The sequence below is a fragment of the Hippocampus guttulatus genome, chromosome 9 (assembly GCF_054856545.1).
Source record: "Hippocampus guttulatus isolate MCC_2025c chromosome 9, RoL_Hgut_1.0, whole genome shotgun sequence".
Lineage (NCBI taxonomy): Eukaryota > Metazoa > Chordata > Actinopteri > Syngnathiformes > Syngnathidae > Hippocampus > Hippocampus guttulatus.
Window position 1 is genome coordinate 22,698,983 of NC_141269.1, and position 27,040 is coordinate 22,726,022.

Consider the following 27,040-nt stretch of genomic DNA (forward strand, 5'->3'; position numbering starts at 1 on the left):
ATGTTTTACTGCATGCATGTGTGTACGTGTGTTTACAGTCATGTGTGTTTCAGGAACCAGTGGCTGACTGCTCTCCACTGGGAGGCAGTGCTCCTCTAAAAAGACGACAGACAGACTGTCAGTGTTGACAGGAAAATACATGAATAATCACTCACCACTAACAAGCTTGAGCACAAGCAACAGCAGAGTGAGTAGCTTGTCAGAGAAATGTTCTGCTTCAATGTCCAGAAATTAATTTGATTTTTTTTTTAAATCAACACATTTGTCGAAAAGTTTACATGTATACAGTGATGCAATTGGAAGGGATCAGTCAAGAGAGGGCTGACATAATTACGGGAATAGCTGCTCTATGTTGTAAGATCAACATGGCTTTTTGTGGATTACGCTTTCACACAGCAGGGTTTCCCCTTCTACTGTCTGACTCATATACCCTGAATAGTAAGGTTCACTCCAAGGGACAAACCAACCCTTGAGGCAGACTCGTGAAGCCCCCTGAAGCTGTGAGGCGAATATTAGGACCATTCCACTCACCCACAGGCATGCAGATGGGGCCACGGCTGATGACTGTTTTAGGTGCATTGTTTGATTCCTGTTCCGGCTTTCCTGTGTGGAGTTTGCCCGTGCCTGCGTGGGTTTTCTCTGGGTACTCAGGTTTCCAAATACATCCCCAAATCGTGCATGGTAGGTTGATTGAATGCCCTAAAATTGTCCCTAGGTGTGAGTGTGAGCGTGTGTGTGTCCTGCGATTGGCTGGAAAAAGCAGGTGTCCCCACCCTGCTGCCGGAAGACACCTGGGATAGGCTCCAGCACGCCCGCGAACCGTGTAAGGACAAACAGATTAGATAATGGATGGATGGATAGTATAATTTAAAAACATCCATTGTGCCGTCTAACCCTTTAGTTTTTATAATGTTATTTAGATGTGTGGGATTGGTATTTTTATAATGTGGCAGAGACTACCTACTTCGGCCCCGAAATCGCGTGTCACCGACTTGGGTTGGAGAACAGGCCTCAAAGTCAGCTCCCAGCAGTGAGGTTTTAATATTGTACACTCATGTTTTTTTAAACATAATGTCCTGTATGGGCAAATCACAAGGTTTGTATTTTATATTTGTCTATTGATGATTTATTATTTTTTATGGCTTTAAAACAGGAAAAAACAATCAAATTGATTCAAGATAAAAATTAAATTAAACACAACTATCAAGAGGGAACAAAACCAGTCAAAATATTTGGTAGTAAAGCATGCTTTTGTGCTCCAAATTTCCTCTTGGGTGCTTGTAACTCCATAAAACACAGACACACACACACACACTTTTTCTCTTTCTCTCTCTCTCTCTCTCTCTCTGTTTATGTGTTTTAGGGATACATGTGTCTGTATCGAATTGCTCGATACTGTGGTCATGGTTTGGTGAGCAGTGTATCAAACTGTAGTCTCTTTTTAAAAAATAAATAGTGCTGTATTAGTCCATTTAAAATCAGCAAAGAAAGCTGCCTGTCATCATTTCGGCTGTCCTTTTCACTCCAAGTACAGCCCAACAATACCCTTGTGACGATATTAGACACTGCCTGTACAGACGCTGGCACAATTAGTAACAATTAGTTACCACGTGCCTCACATCAGAAAAGTCCCATGCTACTCCTCGATAGCTTGTTAATTACTGGTACCGGGACTGTAGTCTGAAATGCATTGTGAAACTCCTGGCTGTTTACATGAGGATGAAAGAGGTGCGAGAGTGAACTTAATGCACCATGAAACATAGCTGAGCTCGTTCACTTATGATTGTCATCGGTGGATAATAATAACAATAACAACAATGGACTAATGATGTCACTCCACAGTCCATATTGAACTGCAGTATAGGAATCAGGGCATTAATTGAGATCGCAACTAAAACAGTGACATCTTTATAATATATGAGCATAAAGGATTTCACATAATAAATCCATTAGTGATGCAGAAAGTCTAGAAATCATATCGAACTCAACGTGGATGTGAAATATGAAGCATTTCAGGCAAAGTGCATCCTATACGACTTATATTACATGACAATTTATTTGGGAAAGTAATGATTTGAAGGTGGAGAGAGCCAAGAGATAAATATAGGATGAATGATCCCATCCAAGATATGACTAGGACATTAATAATACTTTTATTCAATTTAAATTTCGTTCAGTAAAGTTTTCCTTCAACCTTTTAGGGACACATGCACCGAAATGTAATCTCTGCAACTTCAAAAGTATTACAGAGCAAAGTCAAGTCATGAGCCTCGATGCACTTAATGCCAACAGAGTAATCGACGAATTTGCCACCCTTAAAAAAAATTAGTGCATTCTTAAATGCTTCCATCCACCAACTCGGTGGCAATTGCAGCTGTTAATTCAATTTTCATTACATGATGAACTCCTCAAAGGGAAAGTGTTTTCTGTATTATTTGTTTATTGAAAAATGATGGGCTTTGCTTACTTTTTGACAACACATACAATTTTGCATGCACTATCACAATGTGTACATATTTTCTCTTTTTTTGTGTGGTTAATACTACACACATACTTCCTATGTTTGACTGAAAGAGCACTTCAAATCTATTGTTCACGTGAAACTTGAACATTGTATGATCCATTTTCATTCGATGATTGCAAAAAAAAAACAATAATAATAATAAAAAAAATTCTTGCATGTTGCACTCACTCAGATACTGTGCATCTCTTGGAAGGAAAACAATTTGACTTTGTAAAAATTACTAAGGCAATTTTATCGTGTACCATCCAACCATCCATTTACCGATCAGCTTATCCTCACAAGGGTTGCGGGGGGTGCTGGAGCCTCTCTCAGCTGTCTTCGGGCAGTAGACGGGGGACATCCTGAACCAGTTGCAAGCCAATCGCAGGGCACACAGAGACGAACAACCATCCAGGCTCACACTCACACCTAGGGATAATTTTGAGTGTTCAATCAGCTTGCTATGCATGTTTTTCAGGCCTAAGGATTTCACGGTAACGATCGTTACCGGTAGCGTATTGTTTCTGTGGCGTCATTTTGACGGTACCGAAAAATCGTTTCCCATAAAAGTCACCGCACACGAGTTGACTGTACGCGATCGAATCTCTCATGCGTGTTTGTCGTGTGGTTTGTGAGTGTGTTTCTTCTGATTTACTTTTGTTTTGTTTTTTTCAGTGTTGGGGGCGTCGGACCAGATAACGTTATGTGAGCATGCGGGTTGCTATTTTAGTCCGCGAATGGAGAAAGCACGTGAATGACAGTTTGAGATGGCGGCGAAAAAAACACAAAAAGGTCTACTAATTACGACATTTAAGAAATGGGAATGGCAGTCAGATTTTTCGTATGAATCGTCCGAAGGGCGTATCACTAAACTCACCTGTGATGTATGCACAGAACACGAGAATACTCGGAATCGTGCCTCCCGTTGTAGGAGTAGGCCTGTTTTTGGAATGTGGGAGGAAACCGGAGTACCCAGAGAAAACCCACGCAGGCCTGGGGAAAACATGAAAACTCCACACAGGGAGGCTGTGGATGGAATTGAACCCGGTACCTCTGCACTGTGAGGTCAATGCGCTAACCACTGGACCTTCCGGGCCGTCTTTATCATGTACCATTTATCACGATTTTCTGGGAAAATATATCATTCCAGTTTAAAAAAAAAAAGGTTTTAAAAACTAAGGCTTGTGATGCAGTTGAAAATTGGAGTGCACCTAGCTTGTATGTTGCGCACCAAGTCATATAAAATGTGGACACACCATTGCAAACCAATGCAAAAAGTTATTATTGTTCTTATTATTGATCTTAAATAGCAACATGTACAGTACCATAGATATTATACACACTGTCCAATTCAAAGCAGAGCTGGTTTCAAAAACAAGCAGGGGCAGCATGCACAGGCATGAGTGGTCATTGCATTAATATACATCATTAATATCAAAGTTTAGTTCCATGCCAGGAAAATGTTAATCTCCCAACCCAATATTTTAAAAGATGTATACATTTATCAAAATTCCCTCAAACCTCGCACCGTGGGACTGTCATGCCTGCGGCCGTTGGAAAGGGTCAGGATTTGTCAGAAGAGTCACTGCCCCGGCAGACATCCTATGTCAGTGCTCATGCTCACTTTGCCAATTGAAATTTCAGGGTCTGCATTCATTCTCAGAATGAGATCAATGATGGGACAACTTGACCTTCCATTTCTTAAAGACAGTTGGATTGGATTCTTATCCACACATCTGTGAATGAATACAGAGCCAAATGTGAAGGAGGGAAATCATGAAAGTCATGCATCAAGTCCATCACCCAGGAGGCCTTACCCTATCCTTCACTATGATACACTTTGCAGGGGGAGGAGACAAACAATAAATGAAGTATTAGTCATGGGTTAAATTTCTGAATTGTGAGAGCAGGAGTCTTCACTCCTGACAAACCAACACTGACAAAACTACATGGAGTGACGCAATAAGAGTAAAGCATCACACTGTCCACATAGCAACCCTCCAAACACACATCTCTTGCCTTTGCTACTATTTTTTAATAAGAGTAAAAGAAGAGTGAAAAATCAAATGTGAATCCTAGAGTGAATGTGCTCTTGGTCTACATTTAATGCCAGCAGTGGTTTCACTTTGAAGTAATAAAACATTCCAGTCACATCACACAGAGAACACAAAAAAAGATGCTAACCACTTTGTCCTCCTTTGTGGCATGCGGTCCAGGTTGCAGTGAGAATTGGGAGAAGTGAATAGGGTAGTGGAGCGAGAGAAAAAAGGAGGAATCCAATAAACATGAAAAGAAAAGGACATATAGACATTGAATTTGTGAATTATACAGTGGACAGATACGGGGAGAAGAAAGCAAAGCAAGAGGTAGAAAAGGTGCTGCAAACATTTGGCAATGACATTCTCCAGATTAGAGCTCCCTTAAAATTGAGTGAAAGACAGATGAAAGTGGATGGCATAGTATGTGAACATTGACAGGAATGGCTGCAGTGATGTGCTTGTCATGACCTTCTACTTGGAAAAGGATCAATCAAATCAATTTGTCAGGAGAAATTGTTTTTAGCTATTTTACTACACTCTAATTCAAAGTCTCTCCCACACGCTGATCTGCACTGCTTCCACGAACAAGATGGCTGCGAACAGAGTGGAGCTTAAACAGAGCAAGTGTTGTCACATTTGGGACTAATGCATTAATTTAAGAAAAATAAACTCGGAAGTTTGATTTGTGGTGAGAAAAACACATCGTGAGCCGAATGGTTTTCACATCATTTTATGTAGGAAAAAAACGAGTCTTTGAGGAATTCAGATACCTCGGTTCGAAAAGGCTTTTTTTCTGCTTCGATGACCCACTTATTTACAGTACTGGCAACCCAATACAGGCAAACTGGTACCAGGCCAAGGCCCATTTGGTACCGGGCAGCAGAGACACAGACCTGCGAGCTGTGAGCAAATTTACTCCTTCAGAAGTGGCGGAAATGTGCATGACGCTATGCAGTCAGAGTCCTCCTCCTAACATCGGTTTGCATGTTGAAATAAACAGAATTCGCCAATACAGAAGCAGAAGCAATAAACAGAAAGTAATGATAACAAATTGAGCAAACATACAGCAAAACACGCAGCTGAAGGGCAGGCATGACTTCCAAAGATGAAGCTATTTTGACATGAGAAGTTCCTCCCCTAGCGGTTTCTCGAGAGGTGCGTGAAGGAGTATGTGCATGGTATACAGTATGTCCGAGTTTTTCTCTGACAAAGTTAAAGAAATGACTTGGCACACAGGGAAAATTGTTTTCTATATCGGCGGGAGGAATCTCTGAGGGCGAACGACGGTTGTTGCCCCGGCATTCACACTCAGAGCCCACCCCCCCTCCGCGAGTTCGACCTTTTATTGTAACATATGCAAAATACAAGATAAACACTGCCCCCAATATCTGCATACCGCACCCCCGGTCCGGCCCCTCGGTAGTGATTGGTCACCTGGGTTTAAGCTTTGAATCACCGGTACGTTGGCGCCTTTCTGTCTGGTCTACATTGAATCAGCATGTTGCAGCCTTTGCGGACGATAAATGTCGCCTGGGCGCGACGGGTGTTCTCAAATCCTCTTTTGTTGTTCAACCGCTGTTCCCGAATTATTCATTCCCCCTTTGTGACCAAGTCTAGCCCTCTCTCCTCTGATCGCCCACCTGCATTGATATGCTAATTGTGGACTTCAACAGCCCTCCGGCCAGGTGGCCGGCGCCTTTGTGCACAGGCATTTGGGGGTGCTGGATACGCAACCAAACGTTTAGACGTGCCCAAATTATATGAAACTTTAAACATGATACAATTTTGCTCATAGATTCCTCTCACAGTATGTCATCAAAAACAAGGAATTACGAAAAACCTGTTGAATCATTTGAAGAAGTAGCACCCAAAAGATCAAGTGGAAAGCAGAAAAATGCAACCACATCATCTTTCCACGTAAAGATTAGCAGTTTAGTCGCTAATAACTAGGCGGCAGCCACCGGATGAAAGCAGCAATCAATCGTGTCGTTTGATAAGTCACATTTGCAAGTAGCAATGACGCTAATGCCGAATGTAGGATCATCCATCTCTTTGTAGTTCACTGAGTTATTTTATTTTTGTCATGGTTCTGTTTGTTTTTTTCTTGTAGTTCGCAGGATCGGAGGGCGTTTCTTCCAAGCACGCACCTGATCATCATCATCATCATCATCCGTCATGCTGTGGAGTTGAACCTGGTCTATGTCAGTGCAGTCTCATTTTTGACCAGCAACCCTCCATGTATAACCATGATAGCGCCAAAGTTGCATTTTTCTTTTTTTTTATGAGTCTCTTGATTGACCAGGCTAGTTCTTGGGTTATGACCGTGAGCAACACATGACCGGCTTTCTGGTCCTCTATCCCAGACTTCATTGCTGAGTTTCCACGACCCGGGTTCCACTCCCAACTCCTTGACTGTGTTCAGGGGAATCAATCTGTCGCTGACTAGTCTATCAGGTTTCGCATACTTGCGATGGAGAGTGGCTTCAATGACTACGCGCTACGCAGCATTTTCCGCCATGGTTGGAGTTCCCCTATTCAAGACAAGCTGGCCATCCGAGACGATTCTTCTCACTTGGAGGAACTCATCAGTTTGGCCATACGTCTAGACAATCAAGTGAGAGAGAGAGAGAGAGAGATACACTGGGAGCGTGTAATGGGGCACCCCCGGATGACGTACCCCCACATTGATCGTGAACCCCCCATCCAGAACGCCAGCAAAGCCTTGTGCCTACCACCCCAGTGGAGGAACCAATGCAATTGGGAGTTGGTCGACTGAGTCTGGAGGAGAGATGTGACGAGTCTAAACGGGTGCCTGCTTCTACGCCAGCCCACCCAGCTCGGCAACTGTAAGTCGGATAGTGACTGATGATTTCCAAAACCTGTTTAAGTTCGACCTGATACTGTCGGAATCGAACCGAGTGATTGACAATATTCGACGTTCTAACAGGCTGGAGATAGTGAGTGTGATAGCTGATCACACCAACAAAATTACACTAGGGCTTTCATCAATTCTGGGAAACCGTCATACTCACCGTTGTTGATAAGTTTTCTAAGCTAGCCCATTTCTTGGCTCTGCCCAAACTCCTTTCAGCTCTTGAAACCGCCAAGCTCCTGATTACCCACATGTTTCAGATTCACAGGATCCCAGTGGACCTTGTGTTCTAACAGGGCCCCAATTTGTGTCAAAGGTTTGGAAACATTTTTGTCAAGCCTTGGGAGCCACGGCTCGTCGATGCTTTGGTCATCACCAACGGACTAATGGCCAGAATAAATGAGCCAACCAGGACCTAGAAGCTGCTCTACATTGTGTGTGTCTCCACCAACCCACTTCCTGGTACATCTATCGAGCCTTTGTGGAGTGCCCGCACAACATGCTCATCTCTTCAGTTTCAGGTCAGTCTCCCTTCATGACCGTTTGTTAAATCAGTTTCCTTGATTAATTCACTCATCAATTGATTCTCTCGTAACAGAGTGTCTGTTCTAAGAACTGTATCAAAGATTTCAGAAACGAAGCCAAACGTAATTATCTCCTGTTCTGACTCGCCTTCCAGTTCAGCCTACATTTGGTCACAGTGTGAGTCAAGGCTCGCTGGCTTGGTTGAATCCTGAGCAGATTGGGCACCAGCAGGCACAGTGGTAATAGTTTCTTGGCCAACGACACCCCAGGAGGAGTCCTCTCTCTTGGTTTGGAGGAAAGCTCACAGATTGGATGGAAGAAGCGGGTCTTAAAATAGCACTAACATGTATGCTGTGAGGATTGATGAGCAATGAACAATAGTAGCTGTGTTTTTAGTTCTGCTTTGTCATTTCATGATCCCATAATGATACCTATGTAAACGACTATAGAGGTGTTCACACGGCAACATTTGCTCCGGTGCTACGCCAGTGCTGTGCCAGTGGAGCGGTCACACGTGCAAATTTGCTCCGAGGTAGCCCCGGAAAACAGCTTACACCGGAGCAAATTTGATCCACCTTAGGGAGGTGGTTTAAAAATTTGCTCCAGAGCAAATGCTCGTTTGCGGAGCAGCACCGATGTAAATTTGCACGTGTGAACTCTCCATTTTGCTCCAGAGCAAATGCTCGAGAAGAGTTGATTACGTACGGCGAGAATGCGTTGCTTTCGTGCTCTGTCGGACTTCCGTCATGTGTTTGTTTAATAACGACACAAGGCTTGGCTGGTAACAGTAGCAAGCACCTCTTGGGTTATACCATCTCAACTAGAACAGGGGGGGGGGGGGGGGGGATAGTCCCCAAACGTCATCTTTCCTTTTGTAGGAGACTGGACTGTCTCGGAGTTGTTTGTGTAGTTTGTTCCTTTGTTGTGTGTTCAAAACCCCCCGCCCCTCATAGAATTTATTTTGTGATTTCCTCTCTTGATTTTCTGTTTGGCGCATTACATGTTTGCTTTTCTGAGTGTCATTGAAGTCCATCCATCCATCCATCATCTACCGCTTATCCGTGGCCGGGTCGCGGGGGCAACAGCTTTAGCAGGGAAGCCCAGACTTCCTCTCCCTAGCTACTTCTTCCAGCTCTAGTCTCTCCAGCGTGTCTTGGGTCTTCCTCGGGGTCTCCTCCCGGTGGGACATGCCCGGAACACCTCACCAGGGAGGCGCTCAGGGGGCATCCGAATCAGATGCCCAAGCCACCTCATCTGGCTCCTCTCGATGTGGAGGAGAAGCGGCTCAACTCTGAGCCCCTCCCGGATGACCAAGCTTCTCACCTTATCTCTAAGGGAGAGCCCGGACACCCTGTGAAGAAAACTCATTTCGGCCGCTTGTAACCGGGATCTCGTTCTTTCGGTCACGACCCATAGCTCGTGACCATAGATGAGGGTTGGAACGTAGATCGACCGGTAAATTGAGAGCTTCGCCCTTTGGCTCAGCTCCTTCTTCACCACGACAGACCGATACAACGTCCGCATCACAGCAGACGCTGCACCGATCCGCCTGTCGATCTCCCGCTCCCTCCTGCCCCCACTTGTGAACAAGACCCCAAGATACTTGAACTCCTCCACTTGGGACAAGATCTCCTCCCCGACCCGGAGGGGACACTCCACCCTTTTCCGACTGAGGACCATGGTTTCAGATTTGGAGGTGCTGATCTTCATCCCAACCGCTTCACACTCGGCTGCGAAACGCTCCAGTGAGAGTTGGAGAGCCCTGTTTGAAGGAGCTAACGGCACCACATCATCTGCAAAAAGCAGGGATGCAATTCTGAGGCCCCCAAAACGGACCCCCTCAACGCTTCGGCTGCGCCTAGAAATTCTGTCCATAAAGGTTACGAACAGAATCTGCGACAAAGGGCAGCCTTGGCGGAGTCCTACCCCCACTGGAAACGATTCCGACTTACTGCCGGCAATGCGAACCAAACTCTGACATCGGTGGTATAGTGACCGAACAGCCCGTATCAGGGGGTTCGGTACCCCATACCCACGAAGCACCCCCCACAGAACTCCCCGAGGGACACGGTCAAACGCCTTCTCCAAGTCCACAAAACACATGTAGACTGGTTGGGCGAATTCCCACATACCCTCGAGGACCCTGCTAAGGGTGTAGAGCTGGTCCACTGTTCCACGGCCGGGACGAAAACCACACTGCTCCTCCTCAATCTGAGGCTCGACTTCCTGACGGACCCTCCTCTCCAGCACCCCTGAATCGACCTTACCAGGGAGGCTGAGGAGTGTGATCCCTCTGTAGTTGGAACACACCCTCCGGTCCCCCTTTTTAAAAAGAGGGACTACCACCCCGGTCTGCCAATCCAGAGGCACTCTCCCTGTTGACCACGCGATGTTGCAGAGGCCTGTCAGCCAGGACAGCCCCACAACATCCAGAGCCTTGAGGAACTCCGGGCGGATCTCATCCACCCCTGGGGCCTTGCCACCGAGGAGCTTTTTAACCACATCGGTGACTTAAACCACAGAGATAGGAGAGCCCACCTCAGAGTCCCCAGGCTCTGCTTCCTCCAAGGAAGGCGTGTTGGTGGAGTTGAGGAGGTATTCGAAGTACTCTGCCCACCGGTTCACAACGTCCCGAGTCGAAGTCAGCAGCGCCCCATCCCCACTGTACACAGTGTTAGTGGTGCACTGCTTCCCCCTCCTGAGGCGTCGGATGGTGGACCAGAATTTCCTCGAAGCCGTCCGGAAGTCGGCTTCCATGGCCTCACCGAACTCTTCCCACGCTCGGGTTTTTGCCTCGGCGACCACCGAAGCTGCGTTCCGCTTGGCCAGTCGATACCCGTCAGCTGCCTCTGGGGTCCCACAGGCCATAAAGGCTCGATAGGACTCCTTCTTCAGCTTGACGGCATCCCTTACTGCTGGTGTCCACCAGCGAGTACGGGAGTTGCCGCCACGACAGGCACCAACCAACTTACGGCCACAACTCAGATTGGCCGCCTCAACAATAGAGGCACGGAACATGGTCCACTCGGGCTCAATGTCCCCCGCCTCCCCCGGAACATGGGAAAAGCTCTGTCGGAGGTGGGAGTTGAAACTCCTTCTGACAGGGGATTCCGCCAGACGCTCCCAACAAACCCTCACAATACGTTTGGGTCTGCCAGGACGGACCGGCATCTTCCCCCACCATCGGAGCCTACTCACCACCAGGTGGTGATCAGTTGACAGCTCCGCCCCTCTCTTCACCCGAGTGTCCAGAACATGCGGCCGCAAATCCGATGATACAACTACAAAGTCGATCATCGAACTGCGGCCTAGGGTGTCCTGGTGCCAAGTGCACATATGGACACCCTTATGTTTGAACAAGGTGTTCGTTATGGACAATCCGTGGCGAGCACAGAAGTCCAATAACAAAACACCACTCGAGTTCTGATCGGGGGGGCCGTTCCTCCCAATCATGCCCCTCCAGGTCTCACTGTCATTGCCCACGTGAGCATTGAAGTCCCCCAGCAGAACAAGGGAGTCCCCAGCAGGAGTACTCTCCAGCACACCCTCCAAGGACTCCAAAAAGGGTGGGTATGCTGAGCTGCTGTTTGGTGCATATGCACAAACAACAGTCAGGACCCGTCCACCCACCCGAAGGCGGAGGGAGGCAACCCTCTCGTCTACCGGTGTGAACCCCAATGTACAGGCACTGAGCCGGGGGGCAATGAGTATGTCCACACCTGCTCTGCGCCTCTCACCGTGAGCAGCTCCAGAGTGGAAGAGAGTCCAACCCCTCTCGAGAGAACTGGTACCAGAACCCAGGCTGTGTGTGGAGGCAAGTCCGACTATATCCAGTCGGAAATTCTCTGCCTCACACACCAGCTCGGGCTCCTTCCCTGCCAGAGAGGTGACATTCCATGTCCCAAGAGCTAGCTTCTGCAGCCGAGGATCGGACCGCCAGGGTCCCCGCCTTTGGCTGCCGCCCAGCTCACATTGCACCCGACCCCTTTGGCCCCTCTCATGGGTGGTGAGCCCATGGGAAGGGGGACCCACGTTGCCTCTTCGGGCTGTGCCCGTGTGCCCATGGGTGTAGGCCCGCCCACCAGGCGCTTGCCAACGAGCCCCACCTCCAGGCCTGGCTCCAGAGGGGGGCCCCGGTGACCCGCGTCCGGGCAAGGGAAACCTTGGTCCATATATTTTTATCATCATAAGGGGTCTTTGAGCCGTGCTTTGTCTGGCCCCTCACCTAGAACCTGTTTGCCATGGGTGACCCTGCCAGGGGCATAAAGCCCCAGACAACTTAGCTCCTAGGATCATTGGGACACACAAACCCCTCCACCACGGTAAGGTGACGACTCACGGAGTCATTGAAGTCATCGTTGATTTACGTTTTCGGGGGCAGTCACTCTCGAGCTGAAGGCACGGAGACCGAGAAGGAGAAGGACGTGCCTGTACAGTAGTTGCTTGAGTTGTGTAAAAGTTTTAAAAAGAACCAACACGACAGCTCATTTGTTTTCTGTCATTTTGCTCCGCTGCAGAAACTGCCGTGTGACCGCAAGTGGAGCTGCACTGACGCTGCGCCGGTGCTGACACGCTCAACGGATTTGTACGTGTGACCGCTCCACAAAATTTGCTCCGGTGTAAAATATATCACAACAAAATACATCGGTGTGGCGCCGGAGCAAATTTGTGCCGTGTGGACACCCCTTATGAGTCTATCGAGGTCCAGATCTCTATTATTATTGTCCCTCTGACTTTAATGTTTACATGTTGTGTGGATGCGAAAAGACAACAAAACTATGCAATGCGATGAGGTGTAGCCGAATTTCTTCAGATAATATACTCAGTGGCGTGTGCATCTTTCCAATCCAATACAACTAGATATGGATCTTGATAAGTTTTCAAATTGAATGATTCGGTTTGCTTTGATTCACTGGAGTTACGATTCATTTCAATATGGTATGGCTATAGCTTTTGTCATGGTTATTTACATGCAAAATCTCTCCAAAGAGCAAACAATTGAAGTTAATCAAATTAAAACCAATTTGTACCTTGTGTGCAGCACTCCTTAAAGATGATCCAATCTCGATTTATGGGCTGTGATACGTTTCAAGGACGCCACATTTTAAAACGATTTGATTCAATTTGGTTGAATCGAAACCACGTTTCTGATTCAAATCGGTTTTTCGCGACACCCTTCATATTCAGTTGTTTCTAAAGTTAAGAAGTCTGATCAAAAGAAATGGTTAGTGGTCTTAAATTACATTGGAAATTTTCAAAAGCGAAACATCAAAACTAACTGGATTGGTATCCCAAAGCACCTGTCCAAATAACATGTTTTTGTAAAAATTTGCAGCCATCACTCTCCTGGATTTGGTTTAGACCAGTGGTTTTTAACCTGGGTTCGATCGAACCCCGGGGGTTCGGTGAATCAGTCTCAGGGGTTCGACTGAGACTCTGCCATGGAGGTTAAGATACACCCAACTCAACATGTCAATTAGTTATTACACGCCCACTTGGCCATCACTGGCTGCAGTTGATCACATTACATTGCTTGTCCAATCAGTGCTGCTGGAAATTTAGTTTGCTCAGTTGTCAAAGTGTGACTGCCGTGATAGTAAAAAAAAAGTTTTAAGACATGCTATGTCGAGCAAAAAAAGAAAGTGGTCAGACGAATATGTACAACATGGATTCACATCCATCACGGAACGTGAAGGGACTCAGCGTCCTATCTATAAGTTGAGCAACTTCATATCTATAAGGCTCGCACCGGCAAAACTGAAGGAACACTTCTCGAATCATGTTTTTATTTTTCACTAAAGGTTCGGTGGATGTGCATAGAAACTGGTTGGGTTCGGTACCTGTAACAAGGTTAAGAACCACTGGTTTCGACACAGTAATTTGTGGGATGAGCCACTGCCTTGAATGCTTGCATGATGGGAAAACGCAAGACAGAAAAAGACACATGTAATACAATAAAAAGTGAGGTTCAGTGTTCAATTTTTTTAAACCATTCCACAACACTCCACCTTTAAAAAAAAGGAATTAGTCTAAAGCCCGTACCCCAATGAGGGGCCAACATTTGTGAGTGTATGAACAAGTTTCCTTACAACATAACAAAACCATCAAGACTGATGGCAAACATTTGGTGAATATTTGTGACCTAGAAGGATCGATGATGAGAACTCAACATCCACTACCTCCGACAACATTCACAAACCTCCGGCCCTCAGTGGCATACGGGCTTAAGGGCCAATTGGAGTGGTCCCAAGACATACTTCCAACACGCTTTGGTTTACCAAAGTGTGACCAGGAAACAAAGAAGCAGAGGATAAATTGATGGTTGTCGAGCAGCAAAAGCAGAAATGATGAATATATGAATGGCAGTCAAAAGTGGCAGAAGAGATGTTTAGTATTCTCACATTGTTGGAGCGCAGGGAGACTCGGCCTCCACAACGGGCACAGAATTTGGTTTGGCAGTAGGAGCACAAGTGACCGCAGCCATCTGCAAACTTGGTCTTACGGCAAATGCCGCAGGTGGGTGCGTCGTCCTTTTGCTGGGTCTGCTGACGCCGTGTCTCCGCCCCGATGCGACGCACCTCCTGTTTATAGCTCTCAAACTGCTGGTGCAGTGTTCTGTGAGAAAAGGAGAGGAACTTTTTATCAAGTTGACAAACTTCATAGATCCTTTTTAAACATCCTCATAAATAAAAGTGACAAATATTTTAGGAATAGATGAATGACGTACCAAAAAAACAAACAAAAAAATACAATTAACTGAGACTTTGGCTCAGTTTAACTCTTTAGTAGGGCTTCAGGAGTTCAGTTTCTTACTCAAGGACACGACGACATGGTCCCAAGCGCAGATGATCGAACCCACAACCTCTGGGTTCAATCCGGACGACCACTATACCACTGAAGCATACTGCCCATTACGACGTTGTCACCCTCACAGTGAAAAGCGTCTCTGATGAGGCACTTAGGTGATGGAGGGGTATTTGCAGCCTAAATTCTTCAACCATGGGAAGTAGACTTCATGCTGCCCAACGTTTTGCGAACATTTGCGACCTTGAAAACAAACCCAGATGAACTCTGACGTAAATGCGCATTTTTCTACATTCGCCAACAGTTGCAGTTGTTCGCCTCTCAGTGGGATAGAGGCTTTAGTAAAGAAGCTTCTCTCTTTTAGCCGCCCTGTCTTTAAAACAGTGTGTGTCAGAAGGCTACAGAAGCCACGAAAGGGAAGAAATGCATTTTTTGTGACACCTGCCCCTTCAAAAACAAACAAACAAACAAACAAACAAACAACAATTTAGAGGTTAAATTGATTAATGTCCCAGTCCTACAAGTACCAGTTCTTTGCTCAAAAATAGTGGATTTTCCCTCAGGCAAGCAAATATGTCATGGGCAGAGAAACTCAGTGTGGGCAGCAGCATTTCGTCAATTGGCCAAAGTGTTCCAAACATATTTGAATCAGCTTCTCACTCACATTTATGGGAAATGGGCAGCTTTCAATGTAAACATTTCCATGGTTGTGTAATTTCACCACATGGGTGGGAAGGCACTCCAGAGACCAAACTATTCATATTCAAGGTAATTAAGATGTATTTATTTTTCTATAATATGTACCCTGTTCAGGGATCTGGTTTGGACGTAATTGACGTAATTGAAATGGTAGCTACGTCATTAACATGACCTTTGACCGCAGGCAGTTATCTATCCTGCCAATGGGAATCCAGGGCTCAGCCAAGTCCAGGCTCCATGGGAACAGCTGTCAGAAACAGAGGGTTCACGGCCGGTTGTCATGGTAACATTGTGGCGTCAACTGCTCGGTGTCAGCGGGTGTCGGTGTACCAGCTGTTGCCGTTCTTAGAGACACATTTTCCTCATGCTTTTATACTGCTTACAGCACATAAAGCTGCATGAAGCACTTTTTTGTAAGATAAATAAATTACAGCATCATTTATATATACCGTATTTTCACGACTATAAGGCGCCATTAAAAGTCTAAAATTTTCTCCAAAATGGACAGGACGCCTTATGATGCGGAGCGTCTTGTCTATGCGCTGAGTTCCAAAACCTGACTGACAGCCGACACGCTGTTTATATAGAGAAAAGGCGGAAGTGACTGTGGACAGGCATGCGGCAAAGAAGTCGGCCAATCAGTGAAGGGTGGGCGTGTATATATACATAAATGGAGAGAAAGAGCGAGAAAAGGCAGACGTGAGTGACAGGCATGCGGGGAAGAAGTCCGCCAATCAGTGAAGGGTGGGCGTGAAAGTGGACGCTAAAGGGACGCGACAAGCAGGTACCAACACCTGTATAGAGTGTGGCTATGTGCATTGTTGCAAAACAACTTCGGTTTTGGTTTCTAAGAACCCCCGAAAATAAATTCTACAAAGAGACACGCCTACGAAGCTCAGTTCAAACTTCAAGCCATCGGTTATGCTTTTGGCATGCGTGCCCATCTCACAGCAGCGGTGAAAAACCAAGTCAAGCAAATGAACTCTGAGCTTGCCGTTATTCCCGGAGGCTTGACTAAAGAACTCCAACCGCTGGACATCGGCATCAACCGGGCGTTCAAAGTAAAGTTGCGAACGGCATGGGAACAATGAATGATTGATGGCAAACACAACTTTACAAAGAGTGAGAGGCAGCGCCGGGCGCCGGGCGAGTTACGCCACGCCTGCTTGGACGAACGTGTCTGCTTGCACTGAGTTTTTGGCAAAGCCGGCATCATTTCTGTGGAGCCACATGGAAATGAGAGTGACTGACAACGAGAGGGAACACGGCGTTTTTGATGGATTACCGGTACTTGCACAATTGTTCAATTCTGATACAGAGGATGAGGACTTTGATGGATTTCTGGGTGATGATTGATCGAAAAACGTGAGTACATTGTACGATGGCTAAATAAAATACAACGGAACTCAGTTTTCCGTTGCCTTTTCAAAAACGTGTTTTTAGCTTGTATCTGTATGTCTTGGCATGCTCCCGTATGCTACAAGCTAACGTGTTTTTAGCGTGCGCGCATGCATGCCGTATGTTTAAGCTGGCGTATGTTTTACCACTTTAAAATTGCGCCCAATAATACAGTGCGTTTTGTCTATGTGCAAAATACAGAAATAGCACCCATTAATGAGACTGCGCCCAACCATACGGTGCGTCGAATGGTCGTGAAAATACGGTATATAGGTTGCACATAACAGCAGTGCACAATGGCTGGTGACCCTGAGAGAGGAGCACAGCAACCTCCCTGAACAGAACCCAGTTACCATAACAGTGGCAGACATACAGGAAAGAGTCTCAGATATGAAGAACTGGACAGCACCAGGCCCGGACATGGTCCACACCTACTGGCTAAAGAAACTCACAGCACTCCATGAGCGCCTAGCAGCACAAATGAACCAGCTGCTGAGGGATGGGACTCACCCAAGATGGCTAACCGAAGGGCGAACGATCCTGATCATGAAGGATCCCTCAAAGGGTGCAGTCCCATCCAACTATCGGCCAATAACCTGTCTCTCCACAACATGGAAGCTCATGTCAGGCATCATTGCGGCTAAGATAAGTGGACACATGGATCAATACATGAGCGAAGCACAGAAGGGCATTGGTAGAGATACCAGAGGAGCCAAACATCAGCTCCTGGTTGACAGAACAGTCGCACAAGACTGCAGGTCCCGACATACCAACCTGTGCACAGCCTGGATTGATTACAAGAAAGCCTATGACTCGATGCCACATACATGGATCACTGAATGCTTGGAGTTGTACAAGGTGAACAGGACCCTAAGAGCCTTCGTTGCGAACTCGATGAGGATGTGGAAAACCACACTTGAAGCCAATGGCAAGCCACTTACCCAAGTGTCCATCAAATGTGGCATATACCAAGGTGATGCACTCTCCCCACTGCTGTTCTGCATAGGACTGAACGCCCTAAGCCAAGTAATCACCAAGACAGGCTATGGATACCGCCTCAGAAATGGAGCTACGATCACTCACCTCCTCTACATGGATGACATAAAGCTATATGCTAAGAGCGAAAGGGACATAGACTCCCTGATCCACACAACCAGGATCTATAGCAGCGACATCGGGATGTCATTCGGGCTTGAGAAATGTAGTCGGATGGTGACTAAGAGAGGAAAGGTAGTCCGCACTGAAGGGGTCTCGCTCCCTGAAGGAACAATAGCAGACATTGAGGACAGCTACAAGTACCTCGGTAAACCACAAGTCAATGGCAACCTCGAACTGGCAACAAGGAAAGCGGCTACGGCCAAATACCTCCAGCGAGTGAGGCAAGTCCTAAGAAGCCAGCTCAATGGCAAGAATAAGACCCGGGCAATAAACAGCTATGCCCTGCTAGTGATCAGATACCCTGCAGGAATAATAAGGTGGCCAAAGGAAGAGATTCAGACCACGGACGTTAAGACCCGAAAGCTCCTAACCATGCTCCTAACGCAAGCCGAAAGGAAGGAGGCCGGGGACTCGTGAGTGTGAGAGCCACTGTCCAGGATGAAACATCCAAGCTCCATGAATACATCAAGGAGAAGGCTCCAACGGATGACGTACTCAGAGAATGTCTCAGACAATGGGGAACAGAGGATGAGGTGCTGGAAGAGGGACCATCATGGGAAGACAAGCCCCTACACGGGATGTACCACCGGACCATAACTGAAGTGGCTGATCTCAAGAAGTCCTATCAGTGGCTAGAGAGGGCTGGCCTGAAGGACAGCACAGAGGCACTCATCCTGGCTGCTCAGGAGCAGGCCCTGAGCACCAGAGCCATTGAGGCCCAGATATACCACACCAGACAAGACCCAAGGTGTAGGTTGTGCAAAGAGGCACCTGAGACGATCTAACACATAACTGCAGGGTGTAAGATACTGGCAGGGAAAGCCTACATGGAACGCCATAACCAGGTGGCTGGCATAGTCTACCGAAACATCTGTGCGGAGTATGGACTGGAAACCCCAAGGTCAGAATGGGAAACACCTCCGAAGGTGGTGGAGAATGACAGAGCGAAGATCCTGTGGGACTTCCAGATCCAGACTGACAAGATGGTAATGGCGAACCAATCAGATATCATGATCATAGATAAAGGACAGAGGAAAGCCGTTGTAGTGGATGTAGCGGCCCCAAGTGATGGAAACATCACAAAGAAGGAACACGAGAAACTCGAGAAATACCAAGGGCTCAGAGAGGAGCTGGAGAGAGCCTGGAAGGTAAAGGTGACAGTCGTGCCTGTAGTGGTCGGAGCACTCGGGGCAGTGACCCCCAAACTAGATGAGTGGTTGCAACAGATCCCGGAAACAACATCGGACATCTCCAGAAATGTGCAGTGCTGGTAACAGCAAGGATACTGCGCAGAACCCTCAAGCTTCCTGGCCTCTGGTAGAGGACCTGAGCTGAATGAGGGACGGACACCACCCGTGGGGTGAGACGAGGATTTTTATATATATATGTATAAAACAATGTCGACTGATATAAAAATCTGTCTCAAAACACTGAAAAGCTATTTTTCAGTCTGTAGCTGTTGGTAAAATATTGGGCTTGCACCGTCCCCTTTCAAGTTCAAGTTCAAGTCAACTTTATTGTCAAATGTGCTTCATGTGCAACATACACCACAGATGAAATGTCTTCCCTCAGTAGAGAGAGGAGCGACTGTGGGTGCCCACGCTGCCATCAAAAGAACAATTAACATAAAATGACAAAATAATACAACGCAACACATAAGACACGGTCAGTCGTGCAATCTTAACCACTTTTTCTGCATACACTTTGTTGTTTGAAGCAGTTATAGATGAAAGAGGAGTGATTCAAGGTGTCCTTTCTCCAGTGGATCAAAGACATCATGAAAATGTGCGCGCTACAAGCTAAGTTTGAAAGCAAAAAGAAGCTGTCGCGTCCATTAACGAAAAAGAGATTGGGATGGAAAAAGAGATTGGGATGGAAAAAGAGATTGGCTTACATGGGACAGGAGATCATCTCCTGTCCCATGTAAATCCGCTTCAACTCCAAGCCGCAACTCCCAGTTTCACATATGCATCAGCGCTCTGCGCTGACGCTCCTTTTGTTCTCATTGTCGGCTCCTCAAGCCTTGCATCCATCCACCCGCAGACCGTCCAATAGTGCCGACCTTTCCGCTGAACAAAGCGGGGCTGATAGGTTGATTATTTTTAGATATCATACATTCGCTTATCATTAATGTTATTATTAAAGTTATATTGATATTGAGTGATTGATTGATTAATTATGCTTGCAAAGAAGAACGCTTATGCCTGCAATCATTAATTGACTATGCCTGCAATGACGAACGCTTCTGCTTTTAATAAAGATATATTCTTCATTATATACTCACATTTATAATTAAGAATGCTTGGTGCACTGTGTGGAAGTTTAGGGACGCAACCACCTTTCCGAGGACGTGGTTGGGAAGAGATAAGTGTTAAGACGAAACAGTGAGCAAGGTTGGACAGTGAATGGAGCCATCAACACCAGCTGCAACGTGATGTTTTTGTCACAATTGCACACATGTACGTAATTTACACTCACATACACACACATAGTCAAACAAGTTCAGTGTGTGTTCAACAGCCCCCACCCTTTAGGTTGGACACATCTATGTAGTAGATTTCCCAATAAATGAGGGCGTGAAGGAGGAGATCGTTAGGGTGACGTGCCGAGGACTGAAACCGAACGCTTCTCCTCGTTCCCTCCTGGTACCAGAATTGAGTCTCCTGTCTCCTCCTTCTGTTTTATTCCTGAGTGTCAAATTGGACCAACCTGACAGGGGCTGTGAAAAATGCTGCCCCTTTCAGGTGCAAAAAACACAACCTGTTTTCGTCTCGTCAAACCGCGTCTACGGTGGGCCAAGCCCCGTCCGCGTCCACGTTGAGCCGAGGCTCATCACGTGTCTGTTCGAGCAGAGTCACATTCACGTCGACGACGAGCCGTGCCACGTCAGGCCGAGCCCCAGTTCACGTCCGGCTGTCCCATGTCCCCCGTTACGTCGAGCTCCGTCCACGTCAGGCCACGCCCAGCCAAAGGATTGCCGTCGCTTTTGTTCCTGTTCCCTGGCGAGGTGAAGGTCACTGTCGCTTTTGTTCCAGTTCTCCGACGAGGCGAAGGTCGCCGTCGCTTTTAATTCCCGTTCCCCGGCGAGGCAAGCCTTCTGGACAACTTTGGGACGTCTGTGATCCGTCCCTTGAGGTTGGGGTACTGTCATGTTTTGGTTTGTGACCAACAGGTGGCACTGTGGGGCTTTTCCCTGCAGCTGCACACCTGTTGGTCGTTAGATAATCAGTGGCTTTAAAAGGACTCCCAGCCCAACCACTCATTGTCGGGTCATTGTTGCTGTTTGCTTGCAACTGTCATGTTTGTTGCTGTCATGGTTCTGTTCTTGGTTTTTTTTTTGCTGCAGTCATGGTCTTGTTTTGCTACTTTGGATTAGTTTTGGTTGTTAGCACTTTGTTTGTTTTGGATTCAGTTTTCTCTGTTTTATTAAATATAATTCGTCAAGTTCACCCTGCTCCTCCCTCCTGCCTGCTCTTTGGGGTCCACCACCACCTCGCAACGTGACAACAGCAGGTCCACACGATGTAACAACAAACACAATGTGACAAAACAAAACACAAAAACAACAAAAAAGCAGGACTCTTGAAGAGCACTTGCTCACGGCTGCCTCCTAAGGCACCATCTTGGAAAAAAAGTTTTACACATATCCTGCAACTCTGGGGGCGGGGCCTCCTTGCCACAAAAGATGAACATTCCAAAGGTTTTTTACAGCAAGTGGAGAAAGAGTCGAAATAGAAAACGTGAGCCAGAGACCCGTGGAAGTCAAAATCCGGACCGTCTATAAATAACACTTGAGAAAAAGAGGAGATGATGGAAAGACGACAGAAATGGGATGATAGTTTTTTCCCCTCCTCTTTCTTATGGTTTTCTTTTCACATCTAAAATATTGGGGCGCTTACCAGCAAACCGCCAGGTTTCCCATTTTGTCTCCCTCTGTTGGTCATTGTTTTGTTTATGTTCCTCTGGACGGGTTGTAATTGGGAAAGTAAATTCTTTGTGTGTTTTACATACTTGGCCAATAAATTGGATTCTGATTCTGAAGATCATACTCCTGTAATCTTGTTTTATTACTTTTATTGAAGACCAAGAGATGTTTGATGAAGCAAATGACAAGCTCATTTTTTGTGTGTTTTCTTTTCAGCCATGATGCTATGGTGACGTTCACATATCTGGCCCTCTCTTCTGTTTAAAGGATTTAAAATGTTAACCTCAGACTGCAAGCAGAATTAAAGCTCCCAGATGGCCCTTCTGTGTTTATCTGGCAGGCAAGAGTTTCTTAAACATTCTGTTCTTTCCTCCCTCTCTTGATTGGGCTTGATTCTTAAACAACCCAACTACAAGTAATCATCTACTCATAAAAAAAACCTTCTCCCACTCAAATCTTTGTTAACTTGATGATAGCATAAGAGAAGGTCACCAACTGCTCATCTAAACGACACTGAGTATGAGACCACATTCGTTTATACTTGACCTTTCATCCACAACTAAGTTTTTGATTACAAAAGTTGATGGGAGGCAAGGGGGGGGGGGGCGTTGGCGGGGTACCGTTGTCTTATTGCCAGCTAATCGTAGAGACACAATCGTAGACAAAAGATTAGTTACACTTTGCATCCACACATCATCGATAAGGTAAAACAAACCTGCACACATCACTAAGCTGCCTCACAATGGGCTGATTTCAGCTTTTGTTCCCTCTTAGTGGGTGAACAATCCCAACGCTTGTTGGATTCTTCTTTACAATGAGAGGAAGAGCCACATCGAAGGGTAAAAGCAATGAAATCGTGTTCACCACGAGCCTGTCATGAAATTGAGAGGCTTCATTTAATTAGCTTTTGGGAATGTGGCAGTCAGCCGTAGTACCTGGAGGAAAAGCCACTCAAAAAGGGTCAAGAAGCAAACTTTGCATCGAAGGGTCGGAACCGACATTCGAACCACAAATATCACCCACGAGGACACAATGGCTGTCTTGTGGTAAGTAAATACAATGTAAAAATACTAATAAATACAGTCAGTCAGATTTACCAAGGTCTATGTTGAAAAGTGCATTTTTTGGGATGAGTTTCTGTCACATTTATTGCCCCCTCACTTTCATTTTTTGGTTTGTTTCTTTCTTTCTTTCTTTCTTTTTTTACCATTCACATTGCCCCTCCTCAACCATCCATCCATAATCTGAGCCGCTTATCCTCACCGGTCCTCTTCAACCAACATTATTTATCAGCCCTTTAACCATCAAGTTAAAAAATAAAACGGACAACAACAACAGTATTTTAAAGCCTAGTAATTGGTAAATAACATATCATTGACACAGTGTCTGATTAAAATGTTGCCATATAATTCCCTTACATGCAAACACACATGGACACAGAAATATATCATTTTAACATACAAAACCTCTGATCTCACACAGCCAGCTGGGGAGTGCTTGTGGAGTAATCACGAGCACTGTATAATCCCCTCACTCAATCTCAGAAACCTCAGCGAGCTTTGTTGAAAGAAGACATACAAACGCAGATGCATGCACGGCTGTACAGGCGCAAGCAGGCACACACACACACACAAACTCAACCACCCACTTCCACTTATATTTCTCCCCCTCTTCAGTTCATAATCTGCAGCTATGGCATTAAATGTATCCATCATTGTGCAGAAAACAATATAGGCTTTCTAACTACCCCAGAGCAAAAGTAAAATGTTTGCCTTTCACTACAGCGTACACAAATCAGATAAATAAGAGTGCTTTTATAACAAAGACAGTTATGACTTTTTCTGATAAATTGAGCACTGAGTTCAGAGAGAAGGAGAATTTGTGATTGCCAGTCTGGCCGAAGTAAATGAAAGCCATTGTCACGAACCTACAGTATGGTTTAAGCCACATGTGCCCCACCAGCCAATATATATATATATATATATATATATATATATATATATACGTATATATACAGCATATGTACTTTATATTAGAGCTGTCAGTTTAGCGCGTTTTTATTGGCATTAATTTAAATGAATTTTAACGGGATAAAAAATTTTCTCGCGAGATTAAGGCGGCACACGTCACAGCGGATGTTACGTTGCTCAATAAATAAACCAGAAACAAAACAACAAGCGCGCTGTACAGGTCCACGCACGTTTGTTTTGCCAGCCACGGCAGCGCGAGACACCGAAAACGGATACTTAAAGAGTTTATGAATGGAAAGTTTACTTTTAAAAAGTTGCCAGATTGTTCCACTGACAAGACCAAAGTTACCTGTATGTTTTGCAGTCGTAAACTGAGCTATCATCATCGCACGTCGAGTCTGAAATACCACTTAATGGCCAAGCACACAGCTGATGTGAGTACTCCGCCCCCTCGTCTAAGACAGACAGCTATAGATCATTTCAAAGCGAAGAAAATGGATAACACGACAAAGAACAAATTTGCTGAAGCCATAGCTAAATGTATGGCTACTGCATGCGAGCCTGTCAACATTGTCCACGCTCGACTCAAGCTGAAATCATTCGCATTGCATCTAATGACTCCACTACGGATTGCCAGCGAGAGCCTCCATTATAAGCTATGAACAGAAATTGTACGTAGCAGAGAAGGCTAAGGTACACCAAGCGGGAGAAGACACTGTTTCGGGAGAGAAATAAGAGACTAGGTTGATGAGCCTCTGGTGAATAAAGAGCAGGTAGCCTGTCGAATATGCCAATGACGCGATTGTTACTTGTTTGGAACTATTTTGTGTGGAAGGTTACCGTGTTCCGTGTCCATATAAATAATAGGGGTGGAGCTTCTCTGTGTTCGTCTGACAGCGACGGTGTGCTGAGGCACGTCGAGAGTTCAGCAGTGCAGTGGTCGCGACCTTGCAACCACACTGAAAATAAAACGTCTCCAGTGTTGTCATCGAACCAAGTGAAGTCATCCGAAATGATGTCCACACAAAACCATAGAGAGACTTCCGTGTAAGAAGGACCAACAGAATCAACATAGCCTGACTGCTGTGTTCAAAGCAAACTTGAGAAAAACAAAGTATGCAACCATGGCTTAAATCCACTATAGGCTGAGCACTAGTTTACCTTAGATGTGCACTTTATAATGGTATATTGCTCTGTTTTGACTCCATAAAAAGAGTTGTTAAAGCAGCTGTTGTGTGACAAAATATTTTTTTCACTGTTGTTTATGGACAGTAATATTATGTGAGAGATTATGTGTGAATAACTGCTCCAAGTGAAAATGTTCATGTAAAATTGAAAATCGAAATTGTTATTTCAGTAAATATTTGCATTTTGCACATAGAAAACTGATTCATGATTCCATGTTGATGAGAGCTTTGATGGGGGAAATGGGACAAAAAAATATATAAAAGGAAATTCAGAAACGACAAAAACTGTGTGAGTATTCACGATTATTTTTTAGTTAATTTGAGTTAATTATGACAGTTGCCTTTTTAATTAGATTAAATATTTTAATCGTTTGACAGCTCTACTTTATATACATACGCATATATTTATTTATGTATTTTATTTATTTATTTATTTGTGTGTGTGTGCATGTGTGTGTGAGCATACACACTACAGCTTGTTCACCCTATCAACCTCACATCTGCAATTTTTTTAAAGAGAAAAAAAAGTACCTTTGTACATAAAAGCTCACTTCCTGTCCCTTCAAATACAGTGCTGAGTTGTGGCGACGGAGTGGTGGGAGCAGGGGTTTCATCCCTGAGTTGGGTGGCCGCCACAACTCCCCCTCCCCCACCCCACTCCAGTCAACAAAAAAAAGGTGCTTGATGGGAGGGTCACTGCTTGAAAAGTAGATCTTAGGCTAAAAAAGGTTGGCACCCCTGGTGTAAGCTAAACTTGTTGTGCTGGGTTAAATTATTCTGGTTCAATTCGGTGTTCCTGCTGTGCAACATCAATTTTCGATCCATCCATCCATTTTCTGATCCGCTTTTCCGCTGTCTTCGGGCAGCAGGCGGGGGACCCCCTGAATTGGTTGGCAGGCAATTGCAGGGCACACATAGCCAAGCAACCATTCGCACTCACACTCACACCGAGGGACAAGTTAGCATGTATGTTTTTGGAAGGTGGGAGGAGCTCGGAATACCTGGAGAAAACCCACGCAGGCACGGAGAGAACATGCAAACTCCACACAGGAAGGCCGGAGCTGGAATCGAACCCTGTACCTCTGCACTGTGAGACCTACGCGCTAACCAGTCAAGCACCGGGCCGCCCATAGATGTTATTTATTTTAAAGTAAAATAATAAAGATTTGGAAAAGAATACCTATTTGCATCTAAAAGGAATTTGATCATATAAAATTTCTAAAAACAAAGGCATTACAGTGATATCAGTGTTATGTCACTATAAAACCAGTTGTTTGACAGTAACGTCGATCTGGTTTAGACACTGCACTCTTTTTGCAACAGAACAAATGTAACTGGCCGTAATGATCGAAAGGTGTTGCATAATGTGCTTTCCATCCCATTAGTTTTTTTTAAAATCAACTAAGTAGTAATATAATTGAGTTCAAAATCAGTTATTTTATTTTATGATGGTCAATTGGGACACGTAAATTTAGCGACTTCTAATCTAACCCATCACTACCCCTGACCACGCAAAGAATGAGATGGGAGGCGAGGTAGAAAAATTGTCTAGTCCAGGGGTGGGCAACCCGCAGCTCTTTGGCTGGTTCAATGCGGCTCCCGGGCTCTCACACAACAAGCATCGAAAACGCCTCGGCAGTGGCGATGCCATTCAAACAGGGCGCTAACTTCACAGAGCGTACTACGTCAGCCTATCATCAATCCCATTACTTGATTGACATAGAGGGAAACCAATCAGATGACTGCATCACCGCTCATGCGCAAACAACGCCGTTAAGAGCTCAGCTAGTCCGCCTATCATCAATCTCATGACTTGATTGACATAGAGGGCAACAAATCAGATGACTGCATCACCGCTCATGCACAAACAAGGAAGCTAAACTAGTCAGCGAATTACCTCTGATTTTAAGGCAGGGGTGCCCAATCCGTCGATCAGAATCGACCGGAAGCCAGCGAACTT

The 27,040-nt window shown here is 45.6% G+C and overlaps 1 protein-coding gene across 16 annotated transcripts in view; it reads right to left on the reverse strand.

The window, feature by feature from the left end:
- rims1b (regulating synaptic membrane exocytosis 1b) overlaps nucleotides 1-27,040 on the reverse strand; it is a 94,008-nt gene that overhangs the window by 57,733 nt on the left and 9,235 nt on the right. For 15 of the 16 annotated variants that reach the window (XM_086119042.1, XM_086119057.1, XM_086119041.1 and 12 more), the window contains exons 2-3: nucleotides 14,341-14,554; nucleotides 4,321-4,341 (exon numbers count right to left, since the gene is read on the reverse strand). In XM_086119042.1, the coding sequence (XP_085975168.1) occupies nucleotides 4,321-4,341; nucleotides 14,341-14,554 (235 nt within the window). The remainder of the gene's footprint in view (nucleotides 1-4,320; nucleotides 4,342-14,340; nucleotides 14,555-27,040) is intronic. The other variant, XM_086119040.1, reaches the window with a different exon arrangement.